The 22,471-nt window shown below is 43.7% G+C and overlaps 1 protein-coding gene across 1 annotated transcript in view; it reads left to right on the top strand.

The window, feature by feature from the left end:
- Nucleotides 1–22,471, top strand: part of PAPPA (pappalysin 1) — a 237,510-nt gene that overhangs the window by 70,975 nt on the left and 144,064 nt on the right. The window contains exons 6-7 of the mRNA XM_027616550.1: nt 885–1,006; nt 8,675–9,173. Coding sequence (XP_027472351.1) covers nt 885–1,006; nt 8,675–9,173 — 621 coding nt within the window. The remainder of the gene's footprint in view (nt 1–884; nt 1,007–8,674; nt 9,174–22,471) is intronic.

The raw sequence follows: 22,471 nt of genomic DNA, 5'->3' as shown, positions 1-22,471 counted from the left end.
TAACTAAAGGATAAAGGTCCTTCTAGGAATGATGAAAAAGGTGTTGGCAGGACCATGGCATTTTGAGAAATAATGGGCTGATCCCTCTCCCCTCCTGGCAGCTGCCTTCTAAACAGATGCCAAGTCTGGAGAACAAGCAAGATCCCAGGGGCTGTTGTGGCTAAGGGGAGATTGAATCCAGATACATAAGACACTTGACAGTAGAGGAAGCCACCATAATATTTATTCCACTTCTGGGGCTCTTCCCTTCAAGGGATTGGCTTGCCCCTTGGAAAGCTGCTAAAATGAATTAGATGCCATGGTAAGGAAGCTGCTTTTGACTGTTAAATCAGAGGTGATTCATCCATCCCCAGAATGTCAGGCCTGGAAGGTTCTATAGGTATCATCTGGTTCAGCCAACTCATTTTCAGATGAAGGAACTGAATCGTGCCTTCTTTTTATTTAATACCTAGGACACAGGATGGTGCCTGGCACATGGGAGGTACCCAACGAACACTGTTAAAAGAATAAAATTTGAGGTCAAATGGAGCTAAAGATTTTTTCGCAACCACACATCAAATCCTCAGTAGAGCTTTGGATGTCTGATGAAACTAAGATTAGTATGGGTAGTAAGTCCTTGGCCTGTTGATTCTGTACTGCTTGAAATTAAAGAAGTGTATCTACCATTAGGACAGAAGCCACATAAGTCCAAACAAGATATTTGCTGGGCAATGGGGAGGAATTTCACTCATGGTCGTATTCTGAAAACTTTGGCAAGGATAAGGAGGATGGGGGTAGCAAGGAATTGTTATGTCTTCTCCCTGGTGCCTTAGGCCTAGCCGGATCAGGAGCTCATTCAACTGTTCCTAAGTCGGTGCATTTCCCTTCTTTCCTTGGCCTCCTAGAGAATTGGGATCAGCATGTGACCTTTGCCTGGAAGGGAGAATCCTGGTGCAATATGCCATCAATGCCTCCTCCCCGATGCCTTGTGGCCCATCAGGACATTGGAGCCCTCGAGAAGCAGAAGGTAAGCCAGTCGGGAAGCTCATTTACAGATTGGGGGTGCAAAGAACAACTCTTTTGATGTAGATGGAGCTTTATGATTTTACAATCTTTTCTGCATACTATCTCATTTGATCTTACAATTGCCTGGCAAGGCCAATTTACTTTATTTCTGGCTTTTCCCCAAGCTTTATTGAGACATAATTGACATATAACATTGTATAGGTTTGAGGTGTACAAAGTGATGATTTGATACATGTATTATTGCAAAGTGATTATACCACAATAAGGTTAGTTAACACATCCATCATCTCATACTTTTTGTTTGTCTGTTTGTGAGCTCATGTAAGATCTACCCTCTAGGCAATTTTCAAGTATATGATAGGGTGTTGTTAACTATAGTCACCATGGTGTATATAAGAACTCCAGTGTTTATTCGTCATACAACTGGAAGTTTGCGCCCTCAGCTCAAGATCAAGGCCAATATTCATGCATCGATTCAGCACATGTCCTTTGAACTCCTGCACTGTCTTAAGTATGTCATCCCACTTTACATACAAGGAAACAAAGATGCTGAGATATTGAACAAGTGCCCAAGGCCACACATCTGAGGAAGACATGGTGTTTTTGTGTGCCTCCAGACCCTGATGGCCTGTTGGTGCACAGAAGATCACCTTAGAATCAGCACACATACCTGGGGGAGGGGTCAAGTTTTCAGTAGTCTTTGTTTTCTTTAGTTGTTGCTAGGAAGATCCAGGACATCCACACACATGCCATGAATATCCCTCTTGAAGTTTTCTGCCATGTACCCTCCTTTTTGGGATCTATCTGTCAGCAAGACACTGGAGGGAAGCACCTCATCATTGCCACTATTGGTGGGCTCTCCCCATGACCCGACCCTCCCCTTCCCGGGGATCTCCCAGGCCCTCCTAGGGGCCAGCAGTCTCTGTGCTCTCTTATGGCCCCACTCGCTGCCAGACTTACTGGGTTTTCTGCAGAATTTAAGAGAGTGCCTTTTGCACAATGCTTTGTTCCACCAGCACTTGACCCCGACAACAGCCACTTGGAACTTAAAGAACCCTGTGGAAAGTTGCCTACTCAGTTTCCTTCCACAATATCCCCTTCTTTAGGGCTCAGTTCTAGTGCCCGAAGCCCAGCTGGCAGAGACCCCATGTTCTCCATGCCCTCAGAGCTTATGCTCCACCCCCCAGTGTCTCTTGCTCCTGTGCAGGGCAGCTCTCATCCATGGTTCCTGGGTGGGGACACCAGCCATCAGAGAGAGCAGAATCTGATTCCTCCCTGAGCTTCAGCAAGAACTCCCTCCGTTTTCTTTTATATTTTTAGAAAGAAGGTTGAGAAGAAAAAGCCAGAGAATAAAGCAAGGGAGAAGGATCAGAGAGGAGAGTGAAGGAGAAAAATGACAGCACTGTACTTTGTTATCTTCTAAAGTAGCTTAAAATAAAAATGAGAGCTGAACTCGGGAACTCTAAACAAATCCATCTGGAATGTAAAGTGAGAGGGATGTCTGGGAGAAGCCCTCAGTTCAGCCCCCCAGGATCACAGGCTGTCAGACTTGGAAGGGGGGCCTGGCTCATCTAGCCCCGGTTCCCACCCAGTGCAGGAATCCCCCTGGTGCCCTCCCTCACCCAAGCTCCCCTAGCACCAGCATGTACATTCCTGGGCCTTCCATTCTAACTCCATTTGTTAGAAAGTTCTTCCCGAAATCTACAATCATGACTTTTCTATCCCAACGGAACCCACGTTGGGTTCTCATGGAAGAAAGCTCATGTCCCTGCCAGCTGACAAATTGTGTCCATGCAGAGTGAACCAGTCTCATCTATGGCCACCATAGGAGCTATGTGCCAGGCACCATGCTTGGTACATGGCCAAGAGAGAGCTGACCATCTAACAGGGGAGTCGGATGAGTAAAAGGGTGGTTTCCATCAACCACTGAGTGCAGCAAGGCCCATGATAACTGAAGCACAGAGTGCCAGGGGAATTAGGAAGAAGCTGACCTCATCCAGAACTGAGACCACCTGGGAAAAGTCACCACCCCAGCGAGCAAGGCACATTTGAGAACATGAAAAAAGTTTGGTATGTTTAGAGCAGTGGGTTTTTTTTTTTTTTCAGTGTGATCTGGAGGCTTATGGGATTCCTGGAGACTTTTTAGGGTATCCTCAAAATCCAAAATTATTTTCATAATAATGCTATGATATTGCTTACCATTTTCACTCCCATTTTCTCCTGAGAGAGCAGTGGAGCTTTCCAGTGGCTATGTGGAATGTGATGTTATTACTGCTCTGATAGCTAACGGAGCACATGCTTATGTGTTCTTGTGTTTAAAGTTCCTCAGTGTTCATCTATAACATGGTAACTACCAGTAGATGTGACCCACATAAATGAAAGCTGTTCAATAATGCTATGAGAGCTTAAGTGGGTTTGGAGCACGAAACGTGAGGTGTGGAGCAGGGGGAGTTTGGACTGGGTGTTCTATAATGCCTGGATGAGGATGGGTTTATACTGAGGGCAGCAGGGAGCTACCACATGCCTTGGTGGGGGTCTGGGGCATGGTGCGATATGTGTGTTATAAAGATTGCATGGGCTGCTCTGTGGTGAAGAGCCTGGGGATGGGTGTGCTAGAGGAAAGGGAGCAGCTGCGTGGCTGTTGGAGGAATCCAGGAGAGGGATGGTGGTGGCCTGGGTGTGGTCCATGGCTTTGAGAAATGGAGAGAAGTCAATGGAATTGAGAGATATTTGAGAGGTGGAATCAGCAAGACTGTCCCCCAAGACTTCTCTGGCTAAAACCATCTTGGTTTGTTCTACGTGCTACATGAATGAAATAATTTTCAGACATCTTCCCACACCTCCATCCAACCCAACTGTCAATTGGTTAAGTCAATTCATGGTTTGCTCCTGACCATCTTCAAGCATGATATGCAGAGTAGAGCTCATCTGGAAGTGCTGAGCCCCCGGTTCCCTGAGCTGACTCAGGCATGCAAGGAAACCCAGCAGCCTTGGGTTTTCCTTCAGGATATGTAAATTTAGTGCATGCAGGCCAGGAAAAGACACTGTTCTTTTTTTAGAGCATCCTATTACAGGCTCTGTGATCCTTTTGGCTCAGACCCTTTTAATATCCTTGAAGAAATAAACTTTTCCATGAGCCAAACTCTGCAATTTATTTCTCAACTCATTTTCATCCTATTTATCTTTGCGTGTTTAAGTTTTTGGACTTCCCAAACTAACATAAAACTCCCAAATCCATGAGCGATGCCAGACATATCTTTGGGGTTAGGGAAAGAGTATGGGGTGGGGGAGGGGGGTGGTGAGGACTGGACCTTGGTCCGAGCCCTGCCATCAATGTGCTCTGTACCCTTGAATGAGTCACTTAGCTTCTCTGAAGAGAGTATCTCATGCACAGAATAAATGTCCTCTCTAGCTCTAATATTCCATGGAATTGTAACTTCTTTAAATCCATATTAGTAAGATAGAAGGTTTTTTCATTTAACAAATATTTATTGCACATCCACTATCTTCCATTAACTCTATTCCATGAACTTCAGGTAAATACAGTCACAGAAATTCTTGCCTTTGGCCACAGAAAGTGGTTGAATGCAAAAGAAACCCTGTTTTCGTATCTCTTGAGCAAAAACTTTATTTCATAGATGAATATTTCCTGAGGTGTTCAATACCATGGACACTTGCTACCTAGGACTTTGATAGCTAGACCCCCATCAACTCAGATCTCAATTAAGATCACGTATACAAACATATAATCCATTGCAATGTTGGGTTTTCCATGAGAGAGGAACACCTGGCACTAGCTGTTTTCATTTTTTATATTTCTGTGAGTCCTTTCCCCATTTTTCTGCCTAGAATATTTCAGGTGTACCGAAGTATTCATCTGGAAAAAACTTGGCACCAAGTTTTTATAACTATATTATGTGTCAACAGCTGCAGTGATATATAATAGATGTCTGTATGGATCTTCATAAACGTAAATTTAAATCAGCATAAGTATGTATAAATATATTTCACACACTTATATGGCCTCATTTCTAGTGGACAGCTTATATAAACATGTAACTTTTCGTTTAGTCACCATATATACAAAAGGGTATGTATTAACAATGAGGTAACAGTACCTTTGCCCTTTTCTTCCTTCCCCCTTCCTTCTTTTGTCCTCCCTCCCTCCTTGCTTCCCCTCCCCTCCCTTCCCCTTTTCCTCTGCCCTTCTCCCTGCCTCACAGCCATGCCTGGTCAACTTTCCAGCCTTGTTCTTTTTTCCCCCTTAGGCACTGTGGTTAGTTGTCAACTCCTCTGATGTTCCCTTGTCCAAGCCACAGGTACGATTATCTACATTAGTACAGCCATTTCTCCCCTGGTGTCACTAGACTAGAAGCTCCATGGGGCCGGAGACCGTATGTGTAGAAACTTGTTTCTCTAGGGACTAGCCTAACACTGGACACAGACCAGGCAGTCGATAATTATTCTTTGGATGGATGGATGGATGGATGGACGGACTGACAGATGGACAGATAGATACATGGATTAACACATAGATGGATGGGTAGTGTCTATGACTCTGAGCAGTGGTTTTTCTAAAAGACAATTCTCACTTGTTTGCTTACAGTTTTTCACCAGCCCCCCATCCCTCTTGGTATAAGATGCCGATTCCTTAAAATAACCTCTAAGCCCTTTGTGATCTGGGTTCTGTTTAGTTTACTGGCCTCATCTCTTGCACTTTCCCGTTGTGCTCAAAACCATAGTCGTCTTCCTTCCCGTTCTCTCTCAGCTGTTCTCTTTGCTTGGACTACCTCTTGCTCCCAAGCTTTCCCCTATTAATTCTTCCCTATGTTTCATAACAAAGCTAAATATTTGTGAGCATTTACTAATATCCCATCCCATTCGAGTTTTACAGCACCCCTGTGAGCTAAGTATCGTCAGAGTAGGTGATGCGATGAGAAGCTGTATAGCTGATGCTGTAACCCAGCTTCCGTTGCTTCAAAGCTTGGCATGCTGCCTGGACCAACAGTATCACATATACTCTGTTCCCCATCAGGGAGTGACTTATCCATCGGAGTCTCAGTTCCCTCTTCTGTGAAATGATTTTTTTAAGTGCCATAGACTTACTGCCAGGACGAAGAGAGCTGAGGCACGTAACGTGCTAGGTGCAGTGCCGCGCGCCTAGGGGATGGTCAGTTCATGGAACCTGGTAGGGGTAAAGGGGTTGCTGCATGGGTGATGGTTGGACTCAGCACACCCCCAAGGCTCTTTTTTTACATGTAAAAGTTTATCTCTGATAACCAGACAAGCACAAGCTTTGCTAAGATCTCCATTCCTGTTTATTTTCTTGAGTGTCATGTCCAGGCTCACCTTCCTGTCTTTCGGAAAGCATTTGGTCCCTCTGTTGATTAACAAGAAACTCGGGAGAAGAGAGGAGCCAAACCCATTTGTCATCTTTACTCTCTTGTGGCTCCCACCACCGATAGTCACTTTCTCCACGGAAGGGAGAAAGATGGCACCATCCCTTGACAGGTCCAGGAGAAAGTGTGTGAGGGGGTGGAGTGCTAACCGGGTGCTCCCTGTCAGCAGGAGTCAACGCTCCATGAAGTTCTCACTTTTTTTTTTTAAGATTTTATTTATTTATTTGACACAGAGAGAGTGAGAGAGAAAACACAAGCAGGGGGAGTGGGAGACAGAGAAGCAGACTCCCCACTGAGCAGGGAGCCCGATACATGACTTGATCCCAGGACCCCGAGATCATGACCTGAGCTGAAGGCAGACGCTTAATGACTGAGCCACTCAGGCATCCCAAGCTCTCACTTTTCTAACCCAATATTAACAAGATAGGAGATTCTTCATTTCACAAACATTTATTGAATGTCTGCTTTGGTCACTGTCTGTGGACAAAGCACTATAGTAAATAAAGGCTACCTGAAATTGAGTGAAACAGAGGGATAAGAGGCAAAAACATAACTGTCTTATGAGATCTTGGTGACAATCAGATGAATAAATTAATGGCTAGGGAATGTGCCTCACACAAATTAAAATGCTACCCTCAGTAAAGCTTTGTGAATAAGTGATATGTATGTGCCAATACTCCACAAAGCCAAGAAAATCAGGAACTCCAGTGAGTTGGAGAGTCTACAGGAAGAAAAGCTTCAGCCTCATTAAGGAGGCTTTGACTTAAACCACTGGTCACTTCTAACCAGCCTTTGCTGTAGATAATGGATGGACCTTGCCAAGGAGTGCTGGAGGTAATCCTGTAGTTCTGTCCATCTCTTCCTGCTCTGATGTGTTTTATCTAAAAAGTCTTTGGAATTTTCCTCACACTCTCTCCCTCCCTTTATTTCCTTTTTCTCTTCTCTTCATCTCCACTCGGTGTCTTCTCTCTTCTCCCTTGGCTGGGCAGAGACTCAGAGATTGGAGGCATTTTTATAGCCTTCACTGTAGTAGCTTTCCCACCCAAAATGGCTTTCTGGTTTTCATATTGTGATTCCTATGATACTGTAACAGTACCACAAAGCCATTTCAGACAAGAGATTGCCTTTTCCCTTTTGCTTTATAAATATCCAGCATCCCACCTCCCACCAACCAGTGATGTAAAAGAAGAAAAAAAAAAAACGTAGCTAATAGGACAATTTGAGATCTTCCATCCTACCATCACCAGCTGATCTGTATCTCTTGCTAGACTCCCTTAAACAAATTAGAGCCAATCACTACACTGAGTCCTGATTACTTTTCTCAGCAGTGCGAAGGAGAGCTCTCTGAGGGTCTAGGACTAATGATCTCAGCAGAGAAAAATTCAGAAGTTGCTGCAGGCTGAGATCAGTGGGGATGAGACATTGTCTCCCCAGGGAAAAAGTAGAAGAATCCCTCCTTCCTTCTCCCCACCCCCCCGCACCTTACCCAACCCTCCCCTTCCTGAGTCAGACCGGACAGAGCTCTGAGGAGCTCAGTGGTATGGAATGACCTCATGTGGCTTAAGAGGAGGAGAGATAAGATGGCTCCAGGGCCGCCTTCCAGCTCTGTCATTCATGGTTCTAGACAGTTTCCTCCCAGAATCCTCAGTCCAAGGGGAGAAATGATCTGTGCTCACCTCTTCTTTGCTGAAGGTTTCTGGTTCTTCTGTCATTTCATGCAGGTTGTACTGAAAGCAATACTGCAGGGATCCTAGTTTATTTTAGTGGCCTCTGCATGCAGTAGGGAGAATAAAGAGTATGAACTTCAAGATGAGACAACGCTGGGTTCTAATGCTGACCTTCACATCAAGCTGTGAGACTTTGATCAGTTCACTCCACATTTCTGAGCCTTAGTTGCCTCACCTCTGAGATGAGTCTTTGCAAGAAGTAAGCAAGTTCAGGGGACATATGGGTATTTGGCAAATGTGTGTCCCTCCCTTCTTTCCATCTAAGGCAGCAAAGCCTACAAGTAGGATATGAAGAAGGAAAGATGGGGCATTCACTAAAGAGTAAGATACTTATTGAATGTAGTTTTGACCAAATGTTTGGTGATTCATTCAAGATCTGTATTGCAGGGGTGGAGACGAGCTGGGTGCTATGCATACAGCTGATTCACTAGAACACTGAGAATCTTCCTTCTCCTTTCCCCTCTCTCTGAGCTCAAGTCAGGCCAGTCTCTCCTAGTCTCTACAGGGCTTTCAGGAACTCATACCCTCATCTCTTCTCCATAGGTCATCCAGATGTTGAACAGCCCTGTAAGTCCAGTGTCCGCACCTGGAGCCCAAATTCAGCTGTCAACCCACACACAGTCCCTCCAGCCTGCCCTGAGCCACAAGGCTGCTACCTTGAACTGGAATTCCGCTACCCCTTGGTCCCTGAGTCTTTAACCATCTGGGTGACCTTTGTCTCCACTGATTGGGACTCTAGTGGGGCTGTCAATGACATCAAACTGTTAACTGTCAGTGGAAAGAACATCTCTCTGGGCCCTCAGAACGTCTTCTGCGATGTCCCACTGACCATCAAACTCCGGGATGTGGGTGAGGAGGTATACGGCATCCAGATCTACACATTGGATGAGCACCTAGAGATTGATGCGGCCATGTTGACCTCCATTGCAGACAGCCCGCTCTGTCTAGAGTGTAAGCCCCTGCAGTACAAGGTGGTCCGGGACCCTCCTCTCCACGTGGATGTGGCTTCCCTCCTACATCTCACTAGAAGATTCACGGACACGTAAGTGCACTCTCTGGATAGGGAGATGGTCAGATGGGTGGGCCGCAGACGAATGTAAGGAGGCTCAGAGAGGCCTCCCTCAAAGAAGGTTCATTACTTCTAGGGATTCATAACCTCGCATTGACAGTAGAGTTGTCCTAACACGGCAGGGTTGATATGGTGGGAATGGCAATGCACAAGGAACCAGAAAGCCTGGATTTTTGGTGAGAGCTCTAATGTAACGCTAAGACTCCCAGACCTCTCTTAGTTTCCCCAACGATAAAATCAAAGAGGCTGAGTAAGATTAGCAATGAGAAAGTCATGTGTTACTCATGAAATTGGAAGAACTGAAGTTTGCTAATGATTTCATACATATATATATTTAAAGATTTTATTTATTTATTTGACAGAGAAAGACAGTGAGAGAGGGAACACAAGCAGGGGGAGTGGGAGAGGGAGAAGTAAGCTTCCCGTGGAGCAGGGAGCCCAATGTGGGGCTCGATCCCAGGACCCTGGGATCATAACCTGAGCCAAAGGCAGATGCTTAATGACTGACTGAGCCACCCAGGCTCCCCTCGTTTTTATATTTAATTGAAGAAGATTTGTGCATTATGATTGATTTTTCAGTGAATGGAAAGGGCGTGAAGTTATAGCAGGATGCCTAGAAATTGAGCGTGTTTCCGCATATTTGCATGAGAATGTTCCTGGAAGGTGAACATAAGTAGTCACAGTCCTTGTTTGGTTCCCTTTTCTGAAGTGGAAGAGAGGTTCAAACCCATTTGATCCTTAAGAGCCCTTGCAGCTCTAGGTCTCCAGGAGACTTCTGGGATACTCACAGCTTTTATGTGAGATAGTGCTTGCCCTTAATATTCATTTCTCAAGCTACCTCTTCCTCAAACATCCTCAGAATTTATGTTTTAGGAAAGAGACCACCTTACAGTGACCTCATCAGTGTCTTTGCCTATATACCAGACAGTGGGCTGAAATCTTTGCATCTTTTACTCATTTCATCCTCTCTGTAACCACAGCCCAATTATCCTTCTTGTTTTACAAAGAAGGGAATGACAGCCTAGAGATGTGAAGACACTTGTCCAAGATCACATAGTTAGAGAGTGGTAAGATCGAGGTTCTGTCCTAACTCCTAAGCCAGTACCTTCAACCAATGTTCAGTTAAAGATGTGGTTTCAACTTTTGCTTAATCTAACCGACCTAACTTGGGTACCAAGAGTCTACAAAGTTAATCACCAAACGTTTGTTGAACATCTACTATGTGCAAGGGATATGGGTCAGGAACACTTTGAGTACTGGAGAGAACAATAGCTCAGAAGTCAGATACCTTGTGTTCAGCTCCAGCCAGTCCACTTACTAATTTTAGATAAATCCGTCAATCTCTTTGAGCCTTACTTCCCTCTTCTGTGTGATGAAAAGGCTCAAGTCAATGGTTTCTATGAGCCTTTTGTGGCACTTTCTTTGGTTCTAAGATGATATAAGATCCAATTTCTGCTCTGTCTACATGAAAACATTTACTGAGCCAATCATTAATAGAAACCAAATTTTGGAGGAAACTTTTAATCTTTTTAAGAGAGAGAACCACTTTCAAACACTTTACCAGCACTCCCTTTTACATGCCAGCAATTAACGTGCACATCACAAGCAGACCCTTGCCCATTCATTGACTCAGAGATGAAGAACATCTGTTCAAGAACTCAGAGGGAGCACTTGGTTTGTGTTTGAGAATGTACTTAAAATTTAAAGGATCATCTTGCCTTGAAAATATTCCACAACTCTGTCTCTTTCATCTTCTTGCTTGTCTAGAGTGGTAAAGTTCTATAAATATGCATCCACTTAAAATTTCTTTATAAAACAATGGAGAGAAGTCATAGATGCCTTAAACTCTCAGTTTAAACACAGCTTTCATTTTTTGCCTGGAGTTGTGCGCCTGTAAGAGCTGACGTGGGTTGGGTTGGTAAGTATGGACGGGTAGAAATTCAATTGAAGAAGTGAGAGCCCCCTGAGTTCCATTCCCAGATAGTCATGAAATTGCTCTAGGATCTTAGGCTAGTCACTTACACTTTCTGGCCTTCTGAGGCCTTTATCTATAAAGAGGAGGTTGTACTAGACTGGGGGTTCTCAAAGTTATGTGCATGTCATGGAAATTTGGGACATTTTAAAATCTCTTGTGTTTCCCCAGCAACCCCTCTCCGACCCCATCCCCCCCCCCCCCACCGCCCCAGGTACTCGATTAACTGGTAAGGGGGATAAAGCTGGGCCATCAGAACTTTTAAAATCTCACTGGATGATTATAATGTGCAACCATGTTTAACAGCCACTGCCAGTTCTCAAAATAGGGCCTCAGACCAGCAGCAGCAAGACCTGAAAACTTAGGGCAAGTCCTTAGATCCCAGCCCAGACAACTGAATCAGAAACTCAAATATGGGGTCTTCCCAAATGACTCTAATGCTGGCTACAGTTTAATAGCCGCTGCTGCAAGTGATCTGTAAGGCTCAGGGATTTCCAAGGTCTCTTTCCCAATACTCATTCAATTTACAAATCTGTTTTGAGAACATTCTGTGTGCCAGAGTGTTCACTGGGAGCTAGGTATTTCAGGGATGACCCGGCTCCTTTCCTGCAGACACTCACACTTCAGTGCTGAAGCCCTTAACCATGTGGTTAAAAACACCCAGTCCTGTGCCACTTTGCTTCCAGAACCACCACTATTCAGACCCACACTCTAATGCTCCATTTGTTCCTTCATTCACTCAACAAATCTTTCTTAGGCCCCGCTCTGATGTTTCAGACACACGGGCTAGACTGAGCCTTTCACTGACTTCCTCTATGTCTTTCTCAAGTCCCGAGGAATTTACTGGAGACCTAGGCTGAGCTACGTTTCCTGACCTGAATGTTCTCTGAGTCTCTAAAAAAAGTAAAACATCATTCCAAGTCAACCTACCATTTCAACCCCTTTATCTCTTGGTAATTTGAGTTCTGAACTCCAACACAAATACCTCTTTGTGTGTGTGTGTGTGTGTGTGTGTGTGTGTGTGTGTGTGGTGTGGTGTGGTGTGTGTGCTGTATTTTGCTGCTTTCACATTTTTTCCATATCAAATAAATTGGCTCTTATACAAGTTCTATATAAAGACTGTTTTGGAGAAAAAGAGGAAAGAGAAAAAAAATGCTTTCTTTTTCTTCCCTGACTCAACCCATTACATGATTCCCTTTGACCTTTGTCTTCATTTTTTTCTCTCAACAAAAATATTTATTCTTTCCTTTATCTATACTGGAGTAGTTTCCCAAGGTATGACATTGATGAAGGGAGAGGCTTCTGTGCTTACCCAATGGACACTTCTAGGAGACTGATTACTTTTGGCCAGGAAGAGGAAGAAATGTGGAACTTCTCCATTCCATGGAAACCCATCCATTGAATGAGAAGTGACACTGGTGGAGGAAAAGGGGACCAGCAGTGACTCTGCCACTAACTCACCATATGTTGTTCAGACACATTGCGTCGTGGCCTTGGTCTTCAGTTTCCCTCTTTGTAAAATGAGGGGGGCGACACATTAAACTCTTCTCTGTGGGTAAACATCGTTCTTAGGTGACAGGTGATTCATTCCACTTTTTTTATAGTAAAAGGGACGTTTAAAAAGCCAGTAAAAGGGACTTAGCAGAGACTGTTTTTAAGAATCAGTACCCAGAAGGTACTCACTGATTCACTGGGATGCCCTACTACAATGTGTAGTGTGTGGACAATAATAATAAAAATAACAATAATGCCAACCATTTGCTGAGTATTCTCTCTACTTTAAGTGCCTTGCCAAATATTTATGAGGTAAAGCTCAGAGGAGAAGCTGAAGCTCAGAAAAGTGATTTATTCAACCTAATACAGCTGGTAATGGCAGAGCCAGGATTAAAACCCACATCTAATTCCAAATAACACCTTCTCAACCATAACACCATATTGCCTTCTGCTGTAATAAGGCAAAGGCAGAATTCTAGCGTTCAGACATTCATCCAAACTGGCTAAAGTTTGAGATACAGCAAGTGGAAGATAGGATATGATTCACGAGCCACCAGCCCTTAATCAGTTACTGTGACCCACTCTGGGAGTCCGGCAACACAGTTACATGGCCAGTTCCTTATGCATCTGGCTGGGAAGAAAGAACAGGGAAGCTTCTGTTTCTCAACTTGACTGCCAAGTGCTTTTGTACTGGCCACTGTGCTCCTTCGGTCTGCATAGAATCTTTAGATTTCTCAAAGAAGTAAAGACTCTGGACAAAATTAAGCTTTTTTTTTTTCTTAGAGAAATTGAGGTATAAAGCAAACCAGAAACAATGTATAGCAGCTCACTCTTTTCATCTATGCATCTATCCATCTATCCATCATCAATTCATTCAGCAAATATTTAGCAGTGTCCATCAGGTAGCATGCACTGTTAGGAAATGATGATACCGTGGTGCCAGGACAGGCATGGAGTCTGAGCTCATGGTGCCCACACTGTGAGAAAAGAGGGAAGCAGTGTTACCGCAGTATAGTAATGTGCTGAAGGCAGAGACAGAGACAAAAAGTGGCTTCTAACCCAAACTTGGAAGAGCCGAGGTACAATTAAGGAATACAAACTTCCTGAGGAGTGGATTTTTTTTTTTTTTTTTTTTTGCCTGTATGTCTGCTAGTGCTTTCCAAGTGCCTAGAACAATTCCAGGCACAAAGTAGACAGTGAATATTTTTGAATGGCTGTTGAATGAAGAATGGGAAGGAGTTTAGTGGTTGAAGAGAAATGGAGGAGCTATAATTTACTGAGCACCTATTATATGTCAAGAACTTACTAAGGGTGTTACTTAAGTAGTCTCATTTGATTTGATCTGCACAGCAGCTCCACAAAGTAGGTGGTCTTCTTCCCAGATTATAGATGAGGACCTGGCACTCAGGCTTTAAACAGCTATCAACCTGCCTAGCTGGGGTTGTATGTAAATCCATCAACTCCAAAGCTAGTGCTCTTAGTCATTCGTTCTCTGGTTGAACAGGTAGGTTTGTGTCTCTCTCTTAGGATTTCTGATTTAGAACTAGAAATATTCTTAGAAGTCATTTCTCCCAATTGGCTTATATGTGTATCTCAATTAATTATTCTATTGATTTTTCTCTCACGTTCAGACCTGTTAACCTGCCAACACAATCTCTGTCTATTTTGCCTCAGCTTCTTGGCATTCTTAATATAATTCTTAGGGGAAATGAATGAGCATAAGGAAAGGATACATTTATATGATCTGAGTGCAATTTCTTGTGAATATGAGTCCAGATTTTATAAATCAGATCCCAGATCGGATTCTGGACTCTACATGCTGAGAAACCCCACCAATCAGCTCAAAAACTTTAGTTCATTTATCAATCCCTTCACTTAGCAAATATTTCTTGATTCTCATCATGAGCCCAACTACTTTCTAGGCATTAGGGATGCAGTAGTGAACAGAGCAGGAAAAACCTCTGCTCTCATTGATTCCTATAATGTAGCTGGGAGACACAAACCAGAAATGATTGCATAATATCCCAGTTGGGTAGGATATAGTGACTTTAGAGAAGTGGTAAGGGAGGGCCTCTGATGAGGTGATATTTGAACAGAGACCAGAAGTGTCTCTTAGTGATTCATAATAAAGACTAACTGAACTGCCATCACTAAGTTCCTAGCCTGTTTGGAACATGGTGTCTTATAACAGGATCCTTGGTCCTTGATCACTGTTTGGCTTGTCTTATATTTAACTGTGCTTGTGTTTTTGTTCCTTTTTTTTTTTTTTCCTTTTCTCTGACTTGGTTCAGATTCTTAAATACAAAATTTAGCATGCTCGTATGTGACAGGATCAGGGTTCCATGAATGCTTGTTGAATGAATGAGTGAAGAATGAGTCAACAGTAACACAAAGTGGAACCTCTTGGAATATGGGTCTTACGCTTCCAGATCTTAGCCATAACATTGACATGTGATGCCATATTAAGCCTCAGAGGATTGGGAAAGTTTAGACCAAATCAGGGTCAGCTGAAGGCTCATGTGGCTCTCTCATGCTGTTTCTATGGATCTCAAGCTGAGTCACCACTTCATTGTTTTTCTTAGTCCCACTTCTTTTCCTGGCTTTCTGTATGTCACCCAGGCATCCATTCTTTGTTCTTGTATGTGTCCATTTATTAATTCATTCATCAACCAAAGAGTGCAAATCAAATATAATTGTGTTCAGTAATACTTGTTAAGTTTAGCAAGTATTTACTAAGTGTTTGTTCTGTGCCATAGACTATGTTGGAACTAGGAATAGAGCCCTGATTCCTAGCCTCATGAGCACACAGTTTAAAGGGATTGAACAGGCCAGGAACCAGATAACTATTCTGCAACATGAAAAGCAGTCTAGGGCAAGGAGCACAGGAGGTGTGGGATAACACAGGAACAGTATCTACCCCAGCTTGAGGTGGTTAATGAATGTTTCTCAGAAGAAGCAGTGTCTAAGCTGAGATCTTAAAGATGATTAAGAATTGATCATTGAAGAGGTTTGCCCTAGTACAGATGGTTGAAACCAGGTAGATTCTCAGCAAACATTGATAAAGAAATGAATGAATGGATGAACCAACATACCATACTTTATGGCAGAAGTTTGGTCACAGACCAAACATGGAGTTTTGAGGGAGGAACATAGTAATCTGGGTTATCGATCCACTTTGGTTCTTAAATTTGTTTCACTCCTTTTAAATACCCTACAGTACTCTGTAGTGGGAATGTGCTACAAGTTATTTAGCTGTACCCCTAATGCTGGGCATTTACACTGTTTCATACATTTTTCTATTACAACCAATGCTGTTGTCAGTACCCTTATAGGAACCTCCTTGTAGGCACATGTGAGCATTTCTCTAGAGTTGATACTGAGAAATAGTATTACTGGGTCGTCATCTGTGGGCCTTTTTCATTTTGGTGGGTACAACCTCTGGTATTCTGAGAGGGTGAACTATCTCATATCTTGCCAGCAGTGTGTGGCAGGACCAACTGTTCCTCACTGTCACTACTCCCTGGCAAAACAAAAGTGCTTTGTCTTTGTCCATTTCATGATTGAAAACATGGATTCTCATTTATGGTCTTGTGACTGAACATCTTGAGTGAGCATCTTTTCAAATTTACTGGATATCTACACTTTCTCTTGTGACTTGCCTATGAATGTCTTTAATTTATGTCTAGCTTTTCATGTCTCAGTTTTCCCATCTGTTACACTGGGATTTTGATGTCAGTGCTCCTGCTTATCCATCAATGTTATTGGAAAATAGGGTAGAATAAGTAGTCAGGAGAGAACTAGCATTTGTGAAGAAGTTACTCTCAGTGTAATCATTCATACATTGATGTATTTTTCAAATGCTGATTTAGCATGCTCCCTGGCTGGGAACCATATCACATTCTGAAAATACGATAAGGAAAACCAAACCAATTTCTGTCCTCCATGGATCCTGAATTTAGTCACTGTGTTAACCACCATCACATATGCAGATAGCACCTACTACTAGTAGCACTAGCACTAACATCACTACTACTAACTACCATGTAGTGAATACTTCCGATATGCTCAGTATTTTTATAAGCCTACTAAATGAGGTATAGATATCAATATGCCTTATTTTTAGATGGGGAAGCTGAGATTCAAAGAGGTAAAGCCATTTATTTAAGTAAGATCTCACCATTAATAGATGTTAGAGTCAAGTTTTACATCTCCTTGCCTGACCCCCAAAGGCTGTTCCCGGCAAATTACTGAGCATAATCATTGCTGTGACAGGCAGAGCATAAGGTGGCATCTTGATGGATGGAGGAAGTAGATATTTCAATTAGCTTTTCTTGTTTCTAAGGAGCAATAGAGTAAGAACACAAAAGAGAAGAAATATTTTCCTTTGTTTTTTGAACATTTAAGTAGATGAGGAGGAGGAGACTTGATGAAGTGTGGGGATAATCAGACCAACGTGGTTTCCATTAATGTTTGGCTGAAATGCATGCCTCAGGTCAGACCTCTTCCTGAGTAGGTCCTTCTTCCATGCCAGCCCAACATGGTCTCTCCTGCATTCTGATGTCCTGCCTCCAGGACTGATGAGCAGCATCAGGAGTAAGTGCTTTCTCTCCAAGCCCAGAATAAATACCTCTGTTCCTAGCCCAGGCTAGCAGGTTATATAGTCAGCATAATTTTACTCTATTTCTAGAAGCTGGGCATCATCTACCTATGACTCTCTCTTGTCAGTCTAAGGCCAAGTACCTCTTAGAATGAAATATGGGTTCTGGGAATATTAGAGTAAGCAAAGGATTTAGCAAAATCAACAGATCTCCACGGTTCGCAGCAGTATCCATAGAAGTGCTTGCGGTCTCCATACCTTCATGATTTTGAAAGCGTGAACAGTTCCTGTTTGGTGCTACCACCACTGAAATGACTTAACTAAATTTCTGTGGGTCGGTCTGATGCACCACTGGACTTTAAACTGAGTTGTTACAGTGTCTCTTTAACAGATGTTAAAGAAGACCCACAGAGGTTAAATGATAGACCCAAGGCTCCACTGATAAATTTATTCATTCACTCATTCAATACCAAGTGCCCTATTGTGTGTCAGTCTCCATGCTGGCACCGGGATTCTGAATCTTACAGTTGGATAGGAGGGCTGGGCTGAATAAATAGCTAAATAAAAATAGAATTACAAGCTGAAGATTATTATTATGAGGTTATAATAGAGTATAATCCCTCCTTGAATTAAGGGGGGATATATATAGAAGTCAAGACTGGAGAGGAAAACAGAGGCCAGATTATGCAGGGGGTGTGGCCAACTTTATGGAGTTTGGGTTTATTTGTTGGGAAATAGAGGAACAAACCAATCAGACCTGTGTTTTTTATAAAATTGCTCTGGGTACTGTGTGAAGAAAGGACTGAGGGAGAAAGAAAGTCCATCCAGAAGTTATTGCTCAAGTCTAAACTGGAGATTATGATTATTTGCATAGTGAAGTGGATGGGTTGGAGGTATGTTTTAAAAGTAGAATCAACAGTATTTGGTGATGTATTGGATGAAAGGGATTTAAGAAGGAGCTGTCCAATGACTTTCAAGTTTCAGGTTTGAGTATTTGGAATGAGGGAAATGTTATTTCTGGAAATCAAAGAATAGATTTTAATTTAGTATGTTATTAGAGGGTGGGGTAAGTCAAGAGTCCCTTTGGAAAACAACGAGTTAGTGAAATTGGGTTGCAGTGAGTGTCTTGATAGCACCTACTTTTTGTTCTTTCGCTATTCACCCTGAGGGTAGGTAGGACGGACTGGACTTGGTTGTGCTGCTCTAATTCCTGATTTTTAAGGAAACAAATGAATAGGAAAGAGAAGGAAAATAACAGCCATCAGAGTAATTACAGATGTGGAAAGAATGGAGGAATTTATCTCACACTGTCCAGTGAGATTGGCAAGAAGAGTGGACAAAATCCATTCAGTCTGTGCTCAGAGATGATGAGAATCCTTTGGGCAGATCTTAGTGGGTTCATGTTGTGTCTGTTCTAACAGGAACCTCAGACATTACTTTAGAGAGGCTGAATTAGAAATTAAGAGACCTGATTCACAGGCCAGTACACAGCTGCCTAACTGTGTGTACCTGACCGGGTCCTTCCAGTGGTTTGAGCCTCAGCTTCTTCCCTTCAAAAAAAATGGGTGACATTTCCTATCCGTGCAGTCTCTCAACGGGTGTCCTGAAAAAAAAACAAAAAACAAAAAACAATGAGATAATGGGCTTGCAAGAACACGACGCAATCCGGGGAACCATAAAGCTTCAAATGTTCTGATTCTTTCTGTTGTTTGGTTTTCATTAGGCTTGTTCTTGGACAGGGCCAGTCTGGAGAGTATGTGTGAGAGGCAAAAACACAGACATGTACAGACACACACATGAAGCAGTTTCCTGTGAAACTCTAACCAGAGTTGCTAAGGTTCAGTGTCGGATTAGAAGAAAGGAAAGACAAATTGCACTGTAATCTCTGTAACTGAGCTGAAGAAAAAAAAAAATCCCCCCGAAGCTCTGGCCATGGAATCAGACCTGGGTTCCAGTACCGATCTCCTAAAATTTTTCTGGGACCCCATCCGTGGACCCAAGCCTCCTTTCTGTAAAATGAAGGCATAGGTAGATGACTCTGCAGCACATTTTCAGCTCTGACATTCTGTTCGGACCCTCCTTGAGCTCTCATCTGCACTGAATGCCTCTAATTCTGTGAGGGTGGAGGGAGCAGGTCATATGTCACATGAGCAAACGGGTCTGCACTGTGAGCTCAGAGACTGGCCATCTCTATAAAAAGCCTTCTAAGATTCACACTGGGGCTCTCAGAACTCCTCACGGACATCCTGTCTCTCTCTTAGAGCCTGCCAAGCTCTCCCTTTGGGACAGTTTCGGATGTCTCTCTGTGTTTTTTCTGTTGGGTGGCATTTTGACTTGACAGTGAGATTCCAGAGGTGGGGACTAGGTCGTACTTGCCACATTATCCCAGCTTTTGGTGTGAGGCCAGGCATCAAGTAGATGGTCAGTAAATGTAGGTAAATTAAATGCATGCATGTATGCATGAATAAACTCTGTGACAAATCAATAAAGTCAGAAATTTATGATAATACAGATGATACATGGTATAATGGAGGCCTCTCCTTTAACTTCTAAGGTGGATTAGTCACCAGAGGATCGGAAGGACAAAAGAGAATCTTAGAGCATGGTCCTTTCTTCTCTTGGGGCCTCAGATTCCTTATCCTTAAAGTGAAGGTATTGGGCCAGATGATGTAAATTAGCCTTCCGTTCATCCAACAAGTGTTTATTTGGCTCTGTCTTTATCACAGACCATGGGCTAGGCAGTGGAGATAAGTAAACCAGTCAATAAGAGAGTCCTAGCCCTCTAGAAACTCCATCAAATTAATATAAGAAATGAACAAATAAACAAGTGATCACAAAATAGTGAGAAATTTGTTGTGGTGAAAGAAGCAGATGGGTAGGAGCTCCCCACTCAGCTTACAGGCTCAGTGAGCACCTCTGGGAGAAGGGTAGCCCCTAAGCCAAGGCCAGGGTATTTAGCGAGGAATGGGTGTTGAGACTACTTGCTCCTGGCAGGTTGGGGGCAGGGAGGTAGAATTAAGAGAGGTGGAGAGAAGCCAGTAATGATGGTTTCATTACCATCAGATCAAGCCAGAGGGTCTGGGCTTGATCCTGAGGGTGCTCGGGAGCCGCAGAGTGTTAGGCAAGAGGATCCTGATCAGATTTGGTTATAGGACAGGTCTTTGGGGATGTGTGGCTCTCGCGGTAAATGTAGGGGTGGAGGCACAGATTGGAAATGGTCAGGGAAGTAAGACGCTGCTGTCAGAACTGGCACAGGAGACAGACAAAGTGGGGGTGGAGAGAACTGCTAAGGGGATGACACGCCCGGCGACCGGCACAGGGAGGAGGCGGGCGGGTGGGCCACGGCAGATGCCCATGGTACTGGCATCTCGGAAACAGGCAATGTGGAGGTAAAGGCATATTTGGGCTGGGCTGAGAGGAGGACGCATTTCAAAGTACCTTTTCCAGTTGCCAGCTATGAATCAGTGGCAGGAAGAGAGCTAGTGTTCACTCTGAACCGTAAGATTTCTTCCCTGTGGAGCGATGCAGGAGCAACTGAGGTGAGCTTGTGTATGTGCGCGCACGCGCGTGTGTGTGAATGCCTGAGTGTGTGTGCGTATGTGCTCATGGGCGTGTGTGCTCACGTGTGTGAATGCATGAGTGTGTGCATGTGCCTGTGGGGCAGTGGGCACACAGGACCTGTGAGTCTACCTGTTTTCATCATCCACTGATTCTCAAAGTGTAGTCCACTGTTCTGAAAGGTGCCCTGGGGGGGGGTCATGGGGTTAATCTTCCGTAGCACTAATACCTATAACGTTACAAGGCATGGGCTTTGTTTTCTACCCAGGATTAATCATTCACTCGTGGACTTTAATACAAGCCAGACACTAACTCACTGTGCCTCATGCAAAGCAATGCCAGTCCCCCTCCCCACCCCCAACCCCCACCCCCACTTTCCATGCTAATGCAGGCTTTTGCATTCTTGTTGTCAGAGTGGGAAGTAGGTTTTTTTGTTTTGTTTTGTTTTGTTTTGTTTTGTTTTGCCCCAGCTTCAATATCCTATGAACTGAAAAGTTTGGAAACTTCCATCCAAGGATGTTAGTCAAAAATACCAGGAAAGCTGAACTCTGCCATTAATTATCTGTATGACTTGGAGCAATTCATTCCCCTTCTCTGGGCTCTAATGTCCATCCCACAATTAGAAACTTGGAATAAGTGATGCCCAAAGACATTCAGCTCTGTTTCTGCATTTTTGTGTTTCCTTCTTGAGCTAAGCTCCTTGTGTACAAACTCAGTCTCCGAAATTTTTAAGCAGAGAGCATTCTGAAGTGCTCAGCCCCACCACCATCTAGGAATTTTACTCAAAAACTCTCAGACCTGGAAGGAGCATTGAAACACTGACATTCTGCCAGTGAGAGAATTGAGCCCAGAGAGGGGAGGACAATTTCTCAGAGCCACACTGCCATTTGATGGCCATACAGGGAATTGAACCTCGGGCTCCTGATTCCCAATCCAGGTGCTCCTTCCCCCGCATAACAGAGTGCTGGAGTTTGGCCAAACCTGGGGACTCCAATTTGAGTTCGGCTCTCTGTGATCATGGAGAAGTCTCCGATGATGCTCAGAGTGAAATCATAGAAAGCTGACATCAGGAACGTCATGGCAGCTGGTGCTGGTGAGGGGGGTGGTAGAGGAAATGAGAGAACACATTTGGCCAAGCTCAGGGTCCACGTGACCCTCCAAGAGCCCTCATTTCAAAACAAACTCAACCTTTTAGGTTCAAGTTCTCCCTCTCGTCAGAAACGTGACTTCCTGCTTCTAAGAAGCAAGGCTTACAAAAGGGCTTAGGAGGCTTCGTGGACATCAAATAGCTCTTACAAAATAGCGTTTTGATGAGTTAAGTGTAAATGAATCAGAAACATAAGGATTACATTTTCCCCAAGTGCACATGGGTTTCAAAATTTGAGGGGAAATGTAGTTTGCTAACTGCACGCCGGCTTTCACCAAACCCAAAGCATTCATGGGGCGGGTGGGGGGAGAGACGAAAGAGAAGCCCAGCCCCCAAATGGTTTTAGATGTGGTGCCAAATTCAAAAATGCTGTTGGGCTTGCCCTCTGCCAGTAATAAAATTGCTGGCCACCCAGAGAGGCCACAGGGAGGAGAAAGGAGATTGCTTTCCCCACCGGCCCCTGTTCCTCAACAACTGTGTTCAGTTAGTGCCCCTCAATCACC

The sequence above is a fragment of the Zalophus californianus genome, chromosome 13 (genome assembly GCF_009762305.2).
Source record: "Zalophus californianus isolate mZalCal1 chromosome 13, mZalCal1.pri.v2, whole genome shotgun sequence".
NCBI classification, from domain to species: domain Eukaryota; kingdom Metazoa; phylum Chordata; class Mammalia; order Carnivora; family Otariidae; genus Zalophus; species Zalophus californianus.
The sequence above is the reverse complement of the archived record's forward strand: the minus strand, read 5'-3'. Positions and strand labels throughout refer to the sequence as shown.